The sequence below is a fragment of the Oratosquilla oratoria genome, chromosome 6 (genome assembly GCF_046742065.1).
Source record: "Oratosquilla oratoria isolate Oo_2021 chromosome 6, ASM4674206v1, whole genome shotgun sequence".
Lineage (NCBI taxonomy): Eukaryota > Metazoa > Arthropoda > Malacostraca > Stomatopoda > Squillidae > Oratosquilla > Oratosquilla oratoria.
Window position 1 is genome coordinate 37,512,672 of NC_134782.1, and position 20,266 is coordinate 37,532,937.

A 20,266-nucleotide genomic window follows, 5' to 3' on the forward strand; every position below is an offset into this window, starting at 1 on the left:
TTAGTGTACATAGTTAAATATTTTGCCTCCGTGCCAAATACACATTTAAACACATTTCGTGTTTGGAATTACTTATCCTATTTCTACCACACTACCATACTGGTAGCGGCGGTGAAATTTGGTAAGAAGTTCTAATACTCAGTGAACATACATACAAATTACGAAGTACACTATCACGATACTCAGTGAACACAAAGGAGTGCTAGTTAGAGCTACGACTGATAAGTATCTCACTATGTCTCGGCGTTCAAGCGTACCGGTGAGCCACCAGGCAAAGGCACTCCAGGCGACTGCAGATGTCCCATTCTTTCTTTCATCCGGGATTAACCATCACCCCAAGAGTAGCCTCCCTGCCTGTACGGACGCGCAATCTTGGCTTTCTTTATTGGAAGAAAGGTGGTCCCCAGAGGTCCCTGACGCAGACAAAATTGCAGTTACTCAGCAGAAAACTGCCGGTGATGCCGCGATAGCTGCTCGCTTAGCCAAGGGTAGGCATCCCAATGATTGGGAAGCATTCAAACTCGCATTCCGCGACTTTTTTTATGCGCCCGCGTCGGCGGATGCTGTTGCCGACCGCCTAGCCGAGGCAGTCATGAAACCCTCGGAGACGCTCACGTCTTTTGCTCTGAGGTTGGCTGACATGGTCTCGTCCTATGCGGTGTACCACCCAGAGCGGGAGGATTGGGCCACATTTTCGGCTGTGACCAGAATTAAGCGGGCACCCTCACTCGCGAACAGCAGTCTTCCATCATTGGTGTCCTCCATGCGGCCATTGACTATGCCCAGCGGCATAGTTGCGATGTGAAAACGGTGTATGCGGGCTGTGCAGACTCGCCCATGGCTTTATATCCGGCCACGGCCGCAGTGTCGCACCAATACCCGGCCGCGGACGCAATTTCCCACCCACCCTCACAATCATATCCAATATCCACATTACACAGAGTCCCAGGCTCTTCCTCACCTCGCATTTCGCGGGAGACAGAGACGAATCCTCGCAATTTGCGTGAGACGGAGGCGCGCCCTCGCCATGAGCGAGAGACCGAGGCGCGGCCTCGCGAGGAACCCACATACTCTTCTCACAGGGCAGGGGGACACAGGAACACGTGGAAGCGTAACCGGGGCCGTGGAAATCAAAATAGGTGGCGTCCATATTGCGCCCATTGCAAGGTGGGGCACGCGACCGATGCGTGCTATTTTAGGGCACGCGGTCAGGCAAGCACGTGTTGCCACACTTGCGGGGGCGCAGGGCGGATTTGGAAGGCTGATACTAGTGTCGGTCAGGGGGCCCAGATGGGTTTCGCGGAGAGTGGCTCGTCAAAAAAACGGCCAGCGCAGGGGAAAACACACCCCAAGGTGACGGTCGAGCGGCAGTCGAGCGTGGAAATTGTTCACGTCGATTTGGCCAGCTCCCATGGTGCTGGTGGCGGTTTGGCTATGGTGGCAGTTACTTCGTTAGAGCCACACGGTCCGTTTGTGCTCTCCTAGACATGGGAGCGGCGGTGTCTCTTATTCATAAGAGCATTTTGCCTGTTACCATGGAAGGCTCCCAGGTAGGTACCACTAGAATCATAGTGGCCGACGGTTCAGCGATGCCCAATCTTGGCAAAGTCACTGTTAGGTTTGATCTCGCAGGGTTTCCGTTCCAACATTCAAATCCCGCTGATGGAGAGCAGCTGTGAGAAAACGGCGTTCTCGACGCCCGAATGGCATTACGAGTTTACGCCTCTTCTCTTTGAGTTAAAAGACGCTCCATCCTGTTTTCAAAGGGTGATGAATCAGGTGCTAACGGGGCTGTTAGGGGTTAGTGCGATGGTGTACATGGACGATATCATTGTCCTCGGGTTCGATTTCCTCGCTGCGCACAAGGTGTCTTTGACATTCCGTCCATTAACATTCAAAGTTGAGGGCAAGGATGTTCCAGTAATCCTTGTAGGGACGGCTCAGCATTCACCACCGCTCATCGCCGTGTGCGAGGAGCGCCACAGTTATCGGGGGGTAAGTGAAACAGCCACGTTCCCGGGTAAGACCATTGAGGCTCATTGGGTACCAGGTTTCTCAGGCGGAACCATAGATTTAGTACTCGAGAGGGCAGACAAGCTCGCTCCCGCAGGTCAGGCCGTCTCGGCGCTGTTTACAGCACGCCCATACGCCGAGGGCGCCAGCCTGCTCGGCCAGGGAGTAGTAGAGCTGCTCAGGATGGAAGATGGAAAGGCATGGTGCAAAGTTCCATTCCTGAATTTGGGCCCTGATACCCATGAGATCCGCAAAGACCAAGTGGTTGGGGAACTTACTCTCTTAGGGGAGATTGCGCTAGTAGATGGTGGAACTAACGTCTCGGTGGGAACGGTGCAGGCGTCTAACGTAGTGGATAGCTCTCGTGGTGATAAGTTACGATTGGAAGTAGGGAAAATTTTCCCTAATAAGCATAGCAGGGAAAGTATAGCTCTGGCCTCTTTGGTGGTCAAATATGGCGATGTTTTTGCCTTACCAGGGGATCCACTTACCGTGACGCCTCACTTCTTACACGAGATTCGGACCATTGGACCGCCGGTCTACCGCAAATCTTATCCCATTCCTGAGAAGTACAGAGGAGAGATTAGAGAACTCATTGGGGATATGCTCCGTAAGGGGATCATTCGCCCATCTCGTTCTCCTTACAATGCTCCTGTCGTTCCAGTTGTTAAGAAGGATAAAACCCTTCGTCTTTGTCTTGACTTTCGTGCTCTAAATCGACACGTAGTTGATGATAGGTTCCCTCTTCCCCATATTGACTCGATGCTGCGAAGTCTCGGCTCCAGCGTCATATTCTCACTGCTAGATCTTAAGCAAGGGTATCTCCAAATCCCGCTGATGGAGAGCAGCTGCGAGAAAACGGCGTTCTCGACGCCCGAAGGGCATTACGAGTTTACGTCTCTTCCCTTTGGGTTAAAAGACGCTCCATCCTGTTTTCAAAGGGTGATGAATCAGGTGCTAACGGGGCTGTTAGGGGTTAGTGCGATGGTGTACATGGACGATATCATTGTTCTGGGAACATCTTGGGTCGACCACCTCAAGAATCTTGAGGATGTCCTTCGGAGGTTGCAAAAGGCAAACCTCTCATTGAGGCTGGAGAAATGTCATTTCTTCCAGAAGGAGGTCGCTTACCTAGGTCATGTTATATCCCAGGACGGGATAAAGCCTCAGCGAGATAAAGTCCGAGCCATCAACACTTTTCCCCAGCCAGCGCGTCAGAAAGAGCTGCTTTCATTTCTGGGATTAGCGGGATACTACAGGAAGTTTATTCCTAATTTTGCTGAGATTTCGTTGCCTTTGGTCGATATGACGAAGGGTGACGTAGCGAGGAAGCACAAGAATCGTGAGCTTGGTCCATGGACACCTCCTCAGTTACATGCGTTTGAGTCCCTCAAATCCCATTTGTCCCCCACGGTGGTCCTCCCTTACCCCAATTTTGCAAAACCTTTCTTGCTCACCACTGACGCCACTGCTTCGGCGATTAGGGGCGTGCTTCAGCAAGAGGACGACGGAGGTAGGAGACGCCCACTCTCCTATTTCAGTCGCACTCTTAACGAGCACGAGAGACGGTATAGTACCGTTGAAAGAGAAGCGTTAGCGGCGGTGTACGGTCTCACGATTAATCGCCCGCTAACCATGGGATATCCGGTGAGACTTTTGAGCTATCACAGGCCTTTGGTCTGGCTCTTCACTGCTAAGGGCACGAACACTCGGATTCTCCGGTGGCAGATGGCGATCGCCGACTTCGATATTGAAGTCAATTATATCCCTGGGAGATTGAATATCGTCGCTGACGCACTCTCTCGGATACGGGGGCGCTGACCACCCTATAGATGATTTCATAGTTTCGGCCATATCCACGAGTGGCCGGGGTAACTCAAACTCAAATTCTGAGGAGGATACCGTCACGTGGAACCAGTTAGAGATCCGAAAAGAGCAGGATGCACACCCTGATTGGGGTCGAATAAGGAGTACCTAAAAGGGGCCACGTCAGGAGCGCCAAAGATCCCGCGCCTAAGAGTGCCCATCGGGGAGTTTCGACTCCCCCCCGACGGACTCTTATATCATGCGCGTAGAAATGCGTACCAGTTAGAGGAACTTCACCTGGTATGCCCTGAAGGAGCAAAGGCAGCAGCCTTACGTATTGCCCATTGCCTTCCTATGGCGGGCCATGGCGGAGTCCAAGTTACTCCGGAACGGCTACAAAAGTTTGCTTTTTGGCCGAAAATGTCGGAGGATGTAAAGGATTAAAAAAAAAAAAAAAAAAAAAAAAGAAGAAGCAAAATCTGCATTACTTGCAAACCTTCCTATGACCTCCCAGCTCCACTTAGACAGTTTCCTGATGTAAAAACTCCGTTTGAGAGAGTGCATATTGATCTCATTGGCCCGTTAACCACTGCCCTAAATGGTGCGAAGTACATCCTGACAGTAGTCGATGTACTAACCCACTTCTTTGTCGCCGTGCTCATTAATTCCAAAGAAGTGCGGACTGTAGCCCGAGCTTTCCTAAACCATGTCCTGGCCATACATGGCGCTCCGAGGCAGGTAATCTCAGACGGCGGAGGAGAATTCATGAACGAGACGTTCAAAGAGGTAATGGCAATGGCGAACATCAGTCATCATAAGATAACGCCATATCACCCCTCCAGCAACGGGATCGTTGAGAGGGTAAATGGGACCATTATAAAAATCTTACAGTCCCTAGTCCAGGACAATCAAACAGGCTGGGATCAGATGCTCCCTTTAGCGGTCTTAGCCTATAATTCTGCGTATCACAGAGTCCTGCGAGATTCCCCGCATTTCCTCCTGTTCCACAGAGACCCCGTCCTCCCTATAACTGAGTTTACCAGGCCCAGTGCCCCGTGGTATAATACGGATAATTTAGCAGCCGAAACAATGGCTTTAGCAAACTCATGTTTCAACAGGTGCCAAAAGTTCATCGAGGCTGCAACAATTGAGAGGCACACAAAATGGACGAGGGCAAGGATAAAGCAGCTCGCCCTTGGTGACAGAGTATACGTCACCGCCAAACCTAGGCAAGGGGTGACAAAGAAGCTCCAGCCATTGTACCAAGGCCCCTATAGAGTGATCAAACAGGTTAGTGATGTAATCTATTGCATCAAACATCTGCGGTCAGGACGTGAGTTCTGTGTTCACACAGACAGGATAAAACAGGAGGGCAACCTCTCTGTGTGCGAGAATAAGAACGTCAGAAGAGCGTTCCCCACACATGAGAAGGAACTCCTAGACCTACAGGAGGATAGTGCCAGCTCACATTAGTAAGCGGATTCGAAAGCCATGTAACCTCTCTGTGTGCGAAACACAAACGCCAGACGAGCGTTCACCACACGTGAGAAGGAATTTGAACCTACCACCAGTGATACCGCCAAATTAACTGTTATGTTCCTTTTTTTTTTTTCAGACCTTTTTCACACATTTCCCTACTGCAGATATGGTGATAAAAAATTTTAATGTTGGCTGTCCACAGTTATCAGTACTGAGTCCTACTGGATAATATCAGCAATTACATTACAAAAAAACAGAAATAATACATTGCTGTACTTCTAATCAAGTACACTATCCAATCTGACAGTGTAAATATACACAATAAAACAGTAAATTCTACATTTTAAGTTCAAAATCAGACTTACCATGGATGGTGGAGAGGTGTTGTTGGTCCATGACTGTACAGTGGGACTTACAACAACCTGAGTTGGCTGCAACAATTTTGTCAGTTGGTTCTGACATCCGTTAAATGGAAATCCATTAAAGAGAGAGATGAGTGTATATGCAATTTTCTCCCTCTTGGTATGTAACATACTCGCCTCACTGGCAGGAAACAAGTTGGGGGAGCCTGTTTATTCGACAACAACCTGACCATTCGGCAGGGAGTAAGAGGTTACATGGTATTAGTAGAACAACTCTGCTTCGCCTGACAACCTAGACGAATCTTACCAGGCTGGTAGGTTTTAATGAGGCATCCCAATTCTTCCACTGGATTGATGACACCACTTGATGTCTCGCAATGTACCACTCCCACTGTTGTAAATTTGGTATCATTTTGCAAAATTTCCTTGACCTGAATATAAACATAAATAATAACTACAGTAAACAAGATGATCACTATAAATATGAAAAACAGATTATGTGAATTTTTATGAACCAGAAAGAGTGGGCAAAATTGAAAGCAACTAGTGTAATGTGATAGAAATAGTGCAGCTTTCCATTATACTAAAATTTCAAAGTTTTTCATTATACAAAATTCAGTCTTCATCTGACAACCTTTTATGTTATCAATTAAAAAAAAAAAAATGTAACAGTATGCTAAATACTACATACATATACCAAGGCTTTTTCCCCCTTACAAGGGAGGTAGCCAAAAAGGAAAAGGCATAAAATCATTTCCACCCATTCCACCCCTGAATACACTCCACACCCCTCCACCCTCCCTCTTATCTGAGCACCTCCTGGATGACGGGTCATCCCTGCACCTTGTCCACTGCCCTGGGTCAGAAGCAGTGTCGCTAGACACAGCACATCCACAGCAAGGCCGCTTCATTAAATCGGCGACCCCCCCTCTCCGTCCCCCCATTGCATAAAAGGAGAGGACGGGGAGAAATCCCTTCGGGCTGCATCAAATTTTGCTCACACATACTACCTCACCCCCCACCCCCCCGCCCATTCCACCTCATGCAATCACAACATCATCCATATACAACCATTCTCCATTCACCCCTGTCTTCTGTCCTCTCCCGTCCTTCCTCAACAGACATTCCCCTCTTCCCCAAAGCCCCCTTCACCCCATCCATCCACCTCATCCTAGGACATCCCCTCATGTTCACTCCCTCCACATCTGCCTTCCATACCTCTTTTACTAGTCTTTCTTCACTCATTCTTTCCATGTGTCCAAACCATCCTAATATTCTTTCATCAACCCTATCTCCCAACTCCTTTTCCAGATGGCACCGATCCCCAAGAGGAGCTACGCCTACCTGGGGGAGTACCACAATCCTTTTTTCCAACATACAATGTTACGTTTTTTCTGCACTGAGGGGTGATTTTCCGGCGATCACCCCTCTTCTTCTACTTTTAGCCGGAGATGTAGAGAGCAATCCTGGGCCCACCACAAAATACACATGCCCAACATGCTCTAAACCCATTACTTCGAGCAGACAGACAAAGGGCTCAGTTCAGTGCAATATGTGCAAAAACTGGGCCCACCTCACTTGTACAACACTTGCTGACACAAACCAATACACAAACACTTGGACATGTTCTACTTGCCCTCCAGTAACCCCACTCCCACCTCCCCAACCACAGCCAACACCCTTACCCACTCCCAATTTCCCTTTGCCCTTACCCCCGATTAGTACTCCCCTTCCTTTGTCCCCGATCTCTCCTTTCCCCCCCTCTGACCCAGATCCTACACCTTCCCCACTACCACCCCAACCTCAACCCCAAACGGCAACATACAACACATACAAAACACACAACATCAACATATTACAACACAACATTGACGGTATTAACACTAAAAAACATGAACTTGAACACTTTCTTAAACAACACAACATACACGTTGCGATTTTACAAGAAACAAAACTAAGACACTCACACAAAACACCATCATTTCATAATTACACCACCATCAGACAAGACCGGACTGACGGCAATGGCGGTGGACTCATCACCCTGATCCACCACTCCATCTGTTTTGTGGACACAAGTGCCACAACCAAAATTCTCCTCCCTACCACAGATAACACAACAGAAACCCAATCCATTCGAATCCGCACAGGCAACAAATCAACACTGACAATAGTTAACATGTACATTCCAAACACCTTCAGACCTCAACTTAGCCAACTAGCCTCAATCCCCAACCTGATCATGGGTGGTGACTTCAACGCCAAGTCGTCTGCCTGGTATGTCGACAACCCTGACACAGACAGAGGGCTTGATATACAGACTCAGTTCGACTCATTGACTATCATGAACAACACGCATAATCATACACATATCCCACACCAAGCCCTCTACACTCCCTCCTCTCCTGATATCACCTTTTGCTCCCCCTGCCTAACCCCAACAACATCATGGAGAGTGGTCGGAACCCTTGGCTCTGACCACCTTCCAATCATCATCACCACCAAAACAAGATGCACCCCAGCTGGCCACAGACACACTTACACCAATTACAAGAGAGCTAACTGGGATGCTTTTACTGAAGAGACAGAACAACATTTTGAAACACTTAACAGTACACCAATCACAAACATAAACAATGCTGTGCACGCTTTTAATACAATCATACAAAACACAGACAAGAGATACATCCCTAGAGGCAACAGAAAATCACACAACCCCAACTTCACACCAGAAATCCAAGGCCACATCAGACAACGTGACACACTTAAACACGATACCCCCACACCTATCCCTCAAAACATAGCAGACCAAATACAAACACTAAACACTGTGATTGCCAATAAAATACATGAACAAAAAACACAAAATTGGCAAAACTTTATCAATACACTTGATCACAAAACAAACACCAGCAAATTGTACAAAACACTCAACAGCATTACACTATCCAACAGTAACACAACACGCCCTAACGCAGCAATAACCACAACAACAGATGATTTACCCTCAAACAAACAACAAGCAAACACACTCATGAATAATTTTGCTCAGACAAGCCATCTTACTTCTCACCCTGACGACCGACGCACCATTCGACGTAAGAAAGACTTCCCCACAGACTCAGACTATACACCCTTCATAGACAGTCAGACAAAACTCATAATACATAGTCTCAAGCACTCATCTGCCTGTGGCCCTGATAACATAAGCAACATCCACCTAAAACACATTGGACCACAAGGTATACACGCACTCACAAACATTGCAAACTACAGCTATTCACACAACACTATACCCGACATCTGGAAGCATGGTAAAATAATCACCATTCCAAAACCGAACAAAGACCCAACAATCCCAACATCGCACCGCCCAATCACACTTCTCTGCACCCCCTCTAAAGTCATTGAACGCCTAATACTTAAACTTGTCACACCATATATTCCCCTTGCTGACTCACAACACGGTTTTAGGCCACTACACTCCACAAACACTCTTCTGACAAACCTCACACAAAGAATTTTAGATGGCATCAATTCAGATAGGCCCCACCACAGAACACTTCTTATAACATTGGACATTAGTAAAGCTTTTGATGCTATCCCCCGCCACAACCTAACAAATAAAATATATAACACAGACATGCACAATAACACCAAAAGATGGCTGGCCAATTATCTGGCAGGCAGGAATGCTCACGTGTCATATAATGGCCAATCATCGCACATCAGAAACATTAAGAACGGAGTACCACAGGGCTCAGTTCTATCCCCCACACTATTTAATCTATACATGCATGACTTACCCACACCAGACACCTCAGAAATACAAATCTCTTCCTACGCAGACGACATAACAATCACATGCACACATCGTAACACAGACAAAGCTGCAGAAATAATCCAGCCATACCTTGACACACTCAACACATGGTTCATCACAAACAGACTCAAAATAACTCCAACCAAATCTACAGCAACACTTCTCACCAACTGGACAAAAGAACACAAATACATACCTCATCTCTACATCAACAACACTCTAATACCACACACAAACACACCGAAAATTCTTGGTGTAACATACGATACATCCATGTCTTTCAAACAACACATCACAAACATAAAAAACAAATGCACACCTAGACTTAAGGCACTTAAGTCAATCACTGGAACAACATTTGGACAAAACAAAGAAACTAATATAACAATATACAAACAATGCATACGCTCAGTGATGAATTATGCGAGTCCTGCATGGGCTCCTAATCTCAGTGAGACACACCACAACACCCTTCAAATCATACAAAACAAAGCCCTAAAAACAATTACAGGCTGCACAAATACAACACCTACAGACCATTTACACCATGAAACAAAAGTCCTCAAAGTCAAGGACCACCTCGACATGAGAGGCACACAAACACTTGCCGCAGCCACCACAAACACATCACACCCGCTACACTACATAGCAGAACACCCACACACACCAAGAAACATTAAAACTACACCCAAAGACCTTTATTACGCACAGATACTCTCTTCTCTTCCTCCACAACCACCAAATACCAGCCTCCGGAAACATATTCATAATCATATCACTCACCGCTCCATTAACACACTGAAAGACAACACACTGCTGCATGCCAGACCCCCTGATATCCACCCTTCTGAATCCTCTCTCCCACGAAAGGACAGAGTCCACTTGGCCAGACTGCGATGCGGTCACCACCCAGCACTTCTAAGCTACCAGAAGAGGCTGGACGACCGTGTTGTGAACAGCTGCCCAGGATGTAACACTTCACCCCATACCATACAACACATAATGGAAGACTGCATTATACACAATCATGCACGCAAACAACACAACATACACTCTATAAAGGATTTGTGGGAAAACCCAGTTTCGGCTGTGGCCTTCCTTGGGGAGACGGGACTGCTCGGACAGACAGTCTAGGGAACGACAACAACAACAACAACTCCTTTTCCACCCCTGTTCTCCTCCTCACCTCCTCATTTCTCACTCTATCTAGCCTAGTAACCCCCATCATACTTCTCAGATACCTCATCTCAAACACATTCAAACTCCTTCTCTCTTCTTCTCTTATGTTCCATGTTTCTGCCCCATACAGTGCTGTTGGCACAATCACTCCTTCATACAGTCTCCTCTTAGCATCCATTCCCAAATGTCTATTCCTCATTACACTCTTTAATCCACCAAGGCATCTACTCGCTTCTCTCAATCTACATTCTACCTCCACCTTCACTCCACCTTTTCCTGCCACATTTGCACCCAAGTATCTAAAACTATCCACTTCCTCCAGTCGCTCTCCCTTAATGCTCACTTCCAGTCTACATAGGAAAACAAATCACTTGACAAAAAAAAAATCATATTGACATTATTAGAACTGTAGCATGGGTCAAAACTTTCACTATTGACTGTACAGTACATAGCTAGTCAGATATAAGCAAAAATATCTAACAATGAAGAGGAAATGTGTATATAAAACAAAGGGAGAATTATGTAGAAAATGGCAAAGCAAGCATATGTTTGTGGAATGAAATGTCAAACACAGAAGTGTCTTGCTACATCTCTTTTGAAAGAGGTGATCGTGTAGGTCAACAGAAGGATCTCTGTAGGAGGAAGGTCACACAGCCTCTCAGAAGAAGGAAGGGAAAAGCAAGAAACACACAATACTTTGAAAACATCTGTGAATTCCAATAAAAAGTCACATGTTTTGGAGAGCCTAGTTAGTAAAACAAGAAATGTCTTCATGCTTTACCTTGATCAAGTCAATTTTCTTGTTTTCAGGGAACTCCTCCAACTGGCAGCTAATGCCAGCCACCTCACAGATTTTCTTCATACGCAGTCCATAGGCTCCATTGGCTAAAATGAGGACCTGCATTCCGTTATAGGAAAACAGGGAGTGTAACTTTAGTTAAAGGAGTAATAATCTGACAAAGGGTAGTAAGATCCATGACTATAACGACTGGAAAAGAGTAATGGATGATAATGGTATTATGATCTTAGTAAGTGAGGAAAGTACAACCCAGTTGAATGAAAGGAGGGCAGAGCAAGAAATCAATTATACAATGGCAGTAATACATACATATACATATACCAAGGTTTTTTCCCCCTTACAAGGGAGGTAGCCAAAATACAAGGCATAAAAACCATTCCCACCCATTCCATCCCCAATACACTCCACTTCCCTCCACCCTCTACCCTCCTTCCTATCTTGGCACCTCCTGGATGAGGGATCATCCCTGCATCTTGTCCACTGCCCTGGGTTAGAAGCAGTGTCACAAGACACAGCACATCCACAGCAAGGCAGCTTCATTAACCACTTCCATACAGTGACGCCTACGTAGGCGGCATGAGGAACAAGTGGGTACTCGATGATGCCGACGATTGTAGTCGTACCTACATAATTTCCATTCTCTCTAAACTGGCTTCATCAATTTCCTATGGTTATCAAAATACATGGGTGAAAGAGAACAAACGATTGAGCACTGACTTTATTTTCTATAATGCGATTATTATGACGCAACATTGCACGTCGGGCAGCTAATGCTGCCAGACATGCGATGTGCCCTGGAGTGAAGAGGTTAAATCAGCAACCCCCCCTCTCCGTCCCCCCAAGCAGAAAAGGAGAAGACGGGGAGAAATCCCTTTGGGCTGCGTCAAATTTTTCTCACATATACTACCTCACCCCCATCCCTCACCCATTCCACCTCATGCATCACAACATCATCCATATACAACCATTCTCCATTCACCCGTCTTCTGTCCTCTCCCATCTTTTCTCAACAGACATTCCTCTCTTCCCCAAAGCCCCTTTTACCCCATCCATCCATCTCATCCTAGATTGCCCCCTCATGTTCACACCCTCCACATTTGCCTTCCATACCTCTTTTACTAGTCTTCCTTCACTCATTCTTTCCATGTGTCCAAACCATCCTAACACTCTTTCATCTAACCTATCTCCCAAATTCCTTACCACACCCATTCTCCTCCTCAACTCCTCATTTCTCACTCTATCCAGCCTAGTAACCCCTATCATACTTCTCAGACACCTCATCTCAAACACATTCAAACTATTTCTCTCTTCCTCTCTTATGTTCCATGTTTCTGCACCATACAGTGCTGTCGGCACAATCACTCCTTCATATAACCTGCTCTTAGTATGCACTCCCAAACGTTTATTTCTCATTGCACCCGGTAATGAAAGTAATAATAACTTGGCAAAAAATATGCATGCGTGTAACAGTGAGTAGCATCTCAGATACAGATGGAAATCATACTGTACAGTACTTTGTAGCTGGTAATTAGCACTTCTATCCAAGGGAACAATATCGTGTCATGGAGTTGGAGTCATACAAGTTGTGACTGTTTTGTCTCCATTGCATTTGTAAATTTCCATGCCTCACATTCATGGATTATAGCTGGGATTATGCAATGATTATGCAACTTAGCATTGCAGACATACAGGTAGAGAGCCTTTCATGGTGATACACCTTTCTATTTAATTTTAATTATTTTTAGTCAGTTTTATCATTTGGTCCAGTTAAGTCATACTCTTCAGTTTTCTCATGATTCTCATAATCAATTATAATTGCTTTACTTTGAACTTTTGAGTTGATATTACTATCTTTTTACTCTAATCAATTTTCAAACCTATGTTGACACTATCTGTTCAGATCACTCAGCTCATCTTGCAAGTATTCTGCCTTTTCTGAAGTGAGAATAAAGTTGTCTGCAAATCTAATGTCATTGTATTCTTAGTGTATTGTTTGTAAGGTGTTTATGTTTGTTTTCCTGATTGCTCAGAACCGTGCTTTAGAAGCATAGTCAAATGTGGTTCTCAAGCAATGCTTATACACTGTGGTTAGATTTTCTGCTGCTCCAGGGAACACTGTAGCCCAAGAGTTGGAGCTTAATCAGTAACCTGTATACTGGGGATGCCACTGGGTTCTTCATGAAACCCAGGGTTCAGACATCACCACATGATGAAAAGAACTGTTTAGTATTGCCCAGAATAACATATATAAAGGGATTCATTAGGTCAAAGGGGGTTCACCAAACATCCTCAACCCTTCAGTCACATTCTTTGGCTCCATTTGAATAAATTTTCTGATATTAACCAAAACAAAATCTGTGAAAGATGTCAAATCTTCATCTCTGGATAATCCCAAACAGTTATCTTTGAGTGGAAAAGAGCTTCCTCCATTACCCAAAGGTTAGTCCAATAGAGACTACTCTGTAGTCTGACTGAATTAATGAATGATTTGTTCATTGTATGATTGATTCACTATCTGATGCACTGACCTTAGCACCTTGCCTAGGGGATGTAGTCTGAAGCACTGCCTCAACAGTGTAGGTTCCAGACCCCTGAAGAAGGACAGCAGTGAACTCTGGAGAAGAAACCTGCAGAAGGAAACCAGCAACCCAATCAATATGAACTTGTTGTTTATGGATTTTGTCACAACAAATGGCAAGCGGTTTCTTATTTTCTGATCTGAGGATCAGATCCCTCAATGTTTAATCACCTCAGGTACCTTTATTAAAATAAAGTCCAGGCTTTCTGGTATTGAAAAGCCACACGACATTAGTTCCTATGCATCAGCTATTCACATTAAAATAAGCCAGCAAAAATAAATAAATAAATGAATAAATAAAAATAGATAAATAAACAAATCAATAGGAAGAGGGATGGGGAAGGAGATAAGAATGGTGTTGTTGGATATAGATTCTAGAAGAAATATATATGTTTCAATGAATATTTACCATTCAAAGTAAAACAAATAAATAAATAAAATAAATAAACAATTTTTTTTCTCCAATATATATGTCCTGTTTATTTTATATTTAACAGGAACATATTTTCAACATTGATGATTGATATTTTTAACAAATTTAAGGTATCATACCCCTCTTAACTCCCACCCCCCCCTCTCTCTTTCTCTTTTTTTTTCATACAAAAAGGCTATTCTATTTGGTCATGGCACAGACCCAAAATTAATTGTGGGTCAAGATCCTATTTTGCCTTGAAGCCACCTAACTAACCAACCTACCCAACCCCTGCTCAAGCTGCATGAAATTTGTGGCCAAGATGAAAAACGAAATTCATCATCCCATTCCCATACAGTGAGAAGTGAGAAACCCCTGGTAGGGCAAAGCCCTGTCAATTGTGACAAGCCATTGTGTTTTATAGGCTGACGCGATGATAATAATGAAAAAATAATTATAATAATAAAAAAATAACAATAACAATAATAATAACAATAATAATAACAACAGCAACAACAATAGTAATAATAATAACAATAATAATAATAATAATAATAATAACAACAATAATAAGAATAAAATCATCATTTTAATAATGTATGAACAAAATAAAATAAACCAATATGAAATAGAAAACACATAAAATAAGATAAAATATAATGCCGTACTGAAAAACTGGTATAGGCCTATATACATTTAATCGGCGACAGTTGTACGAGCAGCAAACCCTTACTCCAGCAATATCCAGGAGTCCCTGGCGGATCTCCCTCACGCAGGAGAGGAACTGCTGGTCACGTGATCCAAGGTCGTAGCACATAGCCGCTTTCACACCGGAGGAACAGCATAGGGGCCCCGGGGTGAAGAGTTTTTTCTCTGTCGGTGCTGTATAAGGGACGCCATGACGTCACCAACCAGGCAGATGGGTCAAACAGGGGAGAAAAGTTAAAAGAAAAAATAAACAGATAAAATAAAAAATAGCTAAATAGCTAAATGAAATAAACAAACGAATAGATTAATGAAATAAACAAACGAAATAAGTAAACACATATGCATAACTGGTTCATACAGAAGTCAATGGAAGAATAATGCGATAGTATCATAGTGAAATTGAATCAACCATACAAGTAGATGAATAGAACACTAATAAAAGATAAGGTAACAATTAAGTATTAGATAATTATTTTATATTTGCTTTTGATTTGGGAAAGTAAAGAGTAGGTAATAACTAGAGGGAGAATAATACGAAAAGTAGCTGCCGGTGCGAAGGATCGCCCACAAAAGGTAAAACACAATAGCGTGGCGACAACCACAAAAGAATTTTATCACGATAATCAAGAGGTTTGCTTATTCAATAAGATCCTAATCTTTGTGTCAAGTCATTTGGTTGTAAACATGACATCTTACTTCACCCAAAGTCAACAAGAGAGCCTTGAACTTGCGAGTTCACGTGATTCCCGACTTATAACATAAGTATGAAGGAGACTGCAAGAGACCATAAGGCCTACACTAGGAAGCTCCATATCCATCACCACCTGTCATCCCCATCCATAAAGTTGTCTAGCCGTTTCTTAAAACAACTGATAGTTTCAGCGCTCACTACATGGTTACTAAGTCTATTCCATTCGTTGATCACCCTATTAGTAAACCAATTCTTGCCTATTTCCTTCTTAAATATAAATTCGTCCAGTTTAAATCCATTACTGCGAGTCCTGCCCTGTTGTTTTAATACGATGACCTTGTTTGCATCACCCTTGTTAAAGCCTTTGATCCACTTGAACAGCTCTATTTGATCACCCCGCACTCTGCGTCTTTCCAGAGAGTGCAAGTTAAGGTGCCTAACTCTCTCTTCGTAAGGCAAATTTCTGAGTCATGTATCATTTTGGTCATTCTTCTCTGTACTGATTCTAGTGAATTGATGTCCATTCTATAGGACGGAGACCAAAACTGTACCTCATAGTCAAGGATGGGTCTATCACTAGATAGAATTTTATAATTACCTCTGCACTTCTATTCGTTACCATCCTAGCAATGAAACCTAATGCTCTGTTAGCTTTATTCCTGGAGCTAATGCACTGTTTCCTGGTTTTAAGGTCCGGACTCACTAGAACTCCCAAGTCTCTCTCGGACACAGTTTTCTCTAAAAGCGTGTTATCTACTGTATCTATTTTCGGGGTTGTGTAGCCCTACGTCTAACACACTATACTTAGAGATATTGAAGTTCATTTGCCATCTCACCGACCATGCGAACAATTTGTTAAGATCATCTTGCAGAATCTCGGCGTCGGCGACTCCTGACCTAATTAGGTGTCCTATTTTAGTGTCGTCCGCAAACTTACTAACATCACTATTCATCCCATGGTCTAAGTCGCTTATGTACATCATGAACAACAAGGGACCCAAAACCGAGCCCTGGGGAACCCCACTAGTAACATTGCCCCCACCTGGATTTTACTCCACTTATGGTGACCCGCTGTTTTCTATTACTGATCCAAGCTCTAATCCATTCTAACACTTTTCCTCCTATGCCATGGGCTTTGATTTTATTTAGTAGTCTCTGGTGTGGCACCTTGTCGAACGCTTTGCTAAAGTCAAGGTAAATAACATCGTAATTATCATTATCTGACGCCTTATATAATTCAGTGTAAAAGGGTAGAAGGTGTATCACGAATTAAATTCTCTCTCGATGTGTTCTCTGAGTCTATTTATTATTACTGATTCAAGCACTTTACCATTGCGTTGGTTCTCGATAGCCCTGGCCTGGACGCATCGTACTGAAAATTATTTTTGACATCGTTTGTGGACCCCATCTACGATACGATCTGGTCTTGGGGCCGCCGGGTAGATATAGTCGGATCCAATCAGATTGGATTGTGCATGTCGGTTCCCGTGACCTTGTGATCACCTCTGTAAGTTTAATCTCTTCCGTTCATGGCTGGCTTAATACTGCTACTGTTGTGTCACCCCTTACTCTTATATTTTTTCTGTCAAAGATAACAGGTTCAGTCTCCTATTACGGACATTTATTGCCAATGCGTTTTTTCTTCTTCTTTTTCTGCAACAATAATCGTGACCTGATGATTGCAACAACGGTAAAGGATTTCGCTGGAATATATAAAAATGAATCAATTTCTTTGTAATCGGATATTAGAACACTGTTCAAGGGACCACCTACCGGATTACCGGACTACTGGACCTACCGGACCACCATGACTCAGCGTGTTGAGTGTACACATCACTTAAGACCTATGGGGTACACTTGCTATGGGATTGTATTTGTTTTTGACACCCATTTTATCACTTATCTGATCGATATGGCCGATCTGGTCAAGGTCGAGATTGAAAGGAGACAGAGTTGCCAAGCTCTCGTATCATTCTGGTCGTCAACACTTCTTCGCTTAGGACTCAACCCGCCACTCACCACGGCAGAGGTTGTGCGGCACCTCACAGTATCCTCTTCCCCTGGCGCCGCTTGCGGTTAAGGGGTACCCCCCCCCCCCACCCACCCTTCCCCTGAGATCAGGGCACCGGCGCTAAATACAGTGGCGTCGCGTGGACAACAAACAGTGCATATGAACCGTTCCGGACCAGCCGCAAGGTTGGTGTCCGAGTCAATAGAAAGATAGATAGATAGATAGAGAGAGAGAGAGCGAATGAACGCCTCACCAACCGGCAAGCAATGGTCGTCGTCCTTTCTGATGCTATATCTCGCTTTGCCAGCGTCGCCCTTCGTAACTCATTCTGATGAAGATGTCGTCATGACGAGCTTTGCTGATATCAGCTTATCTGGTTACTTCATCAGAAGAAACACCTGAATGTGAGGAGACGGAGCCTTTATTAGTACGATATTTCGCTTGTTACAGCTTTTTCAAGTGACAAGCGAAACGTCGTACTAATAAGTGCTCCGTGATCACACGGTGTTTCTTTTGATAGACTTGTCGGCAACTGTCAATTTCTTACTTATTTGGTTACCTCATGCTCATCCTGAAGAGAGTTCAGTTAGTAGTTTCTCGTGCAGGACAGTATCATCAGCTTGATCAAAGTCTAGATATATCAAATCTACATTTCCTTTCATCGTACTTTTAGATACCTTTTGGTAAAATTCTAGAAGATTAGAGCGTTGAGGTCTAATAGACAGTTGTTTTCTAAGTGGCGTTTTCTAGCATCTTTCATTTTTATTTTCACAATTTTCCAATGACTGAGGTCAGATTCGTAGGCCTGTATTTCAATGGCTTCTGCTTTTCATATGAAAACAGGTGCACTTACATCCTTACCTTCTTTGTTTATCGAATTTGAATAAAAATAGAATCTTGATTGCTTGAAGCCATTACTCCCTATCTGGTTAGTATAGTCTAAAAATATTCTCAGATATATATGTTATCTATTACTTTTGATTAGAATCTTGGCCTATATCTTGGGTAAGATACAGTCAGTCTGGAGGTTATTAGCGTAGTCAGGTGTCGGGTCACGAAGGGTAATATGCGTGCCAAGGGTCAGGTCACTTACAAACACGAGGTCAACAGCCCGGTCAGCTATTTGGATGAAATGAACAGTAACCTAACAGCTTTAGTTCTAAATGCACAAAATAAATTCATTCCCCTCAAGTCAATACGGAAGAATAGTAATACTCCCAAATGGATGACAGGCAAGCTGAAATATGAGATCGGAATGAAATGAGGACTTTACGCAAGAATAATAATAATAATAATTATGTATGTATATACATATGTATATATATATATATATATATATATATATATATATATATAAACGGGGAAACACACCTTAGATCCAAAAATAACGATATGACGAGACTGGTTAAAAAGAACACGCGCACAGCGAAACGTGACTATGAAATTAAGGTTGCCAGACAAGCGTGATTCAAGCCAAAGGGCTTCTTTCATCTCTACAGAACAAAAAATAAGAAAACGATAGGCCCATTTATAAATGACGAAGATGTCATGATAGAATCGGAGGAAAAATGAGTGAGGCGTTTAACAAATATTCTCTCTCGGTGTTTACTTAGGAGAGATTTAATAAGATACCTGACTGCGATCCGATTTTCAATGGGGATGAATAAAGTAGACTAATATCAGCATTAGTACGGTACAAGTAGTCAAACAGATTGAAAGACAAAATCCTTGGGTCCAGACGAAAAATGTCCGAATGCTTAAAGTGTAAATTCGAAATCTTGCGAGAAGTAGTGAAACAGATTGAAAGACTTAAAGTTACAAAATCCCTGGGTCCAGATGAAAAATTTCCAAGTGCATAAAGAGTGTAAATTCGAAATTTTGCGACTAGTTAACAGAAATATTTAATAAGTCGGTAGACACTGGTTTTGTGCCTATTGCTTGGGGGCAGGCAAACGTTGTTCCTGTTTTCAAAAAGGGAGATAAATCGTCTATATGCAACTACAGGCCAATCAATTTGACATCAGTTATAGGTAAAATGCTTGAATCAATAATTTGATTCGTGACTCACAGCATGGTTGTTCCAAGGGTAAGTCATGTGTGACTAATCTTCTATAGTTTTACACTACAGATAACAATGATAGTTACGATGTTATTTACTTTGACTTTAGCAAAGCGTTCGACAAGGTGCCCCACCAGAGACTACTAAATAAAATCAAAGCCCATGGCATAGGAGGAAAAGTGTTAGAATGGATTAGAGCTTGGATCAGTGACAGAAAACAGAGGGTCACCATAAATAGTGTAAAATTCAAATGGGGGAGTGTTTCTAGTGGAGTTCCCCAGGGCTTAGTTTTGGGTCCCTTATTGTTCATTATGTACATAAACGACTTGGACAATGGAATTAATAG

The 20,266-nt window shown here is 43.6% G+C and overlaps 1 protein-coding gene across 1 annotated transcript in view; it reads right to left on the bottom strand.

Annotated features, from left to right (window-relative positions):
• Nucleotides 1–20,266, bottom strand: part of LOC143026407 (2-aminoethylphosphonate--pyruvate transaminase-like) — a 49,352-nt gene that overhangs the window by 28,161 nt on the left and 925 nt on the right. Inside the window, exons 2-5 of the mRNA XM_076186722.1 lie at nt 15,185–15,333; nt 13,990–14,088; nt 11,444–11,560; nt 5,968–6,091 (exon numbers count right to left, since the gene is read on the bottom strand). Of these exons, the coding sequence (XP_076042837.1) occupies nt 5,968–6,091; nt 11,444–11,560; nt 13,990–14,088; nt 15,185–15,333 (489 nt within the window). The remainder of the gene's footprint in view (nt 1–5,967; nt 6,092–11,443; nt 11,561–13,989; nt 14,089–15,184; nt 15,334–20,266) is intronic.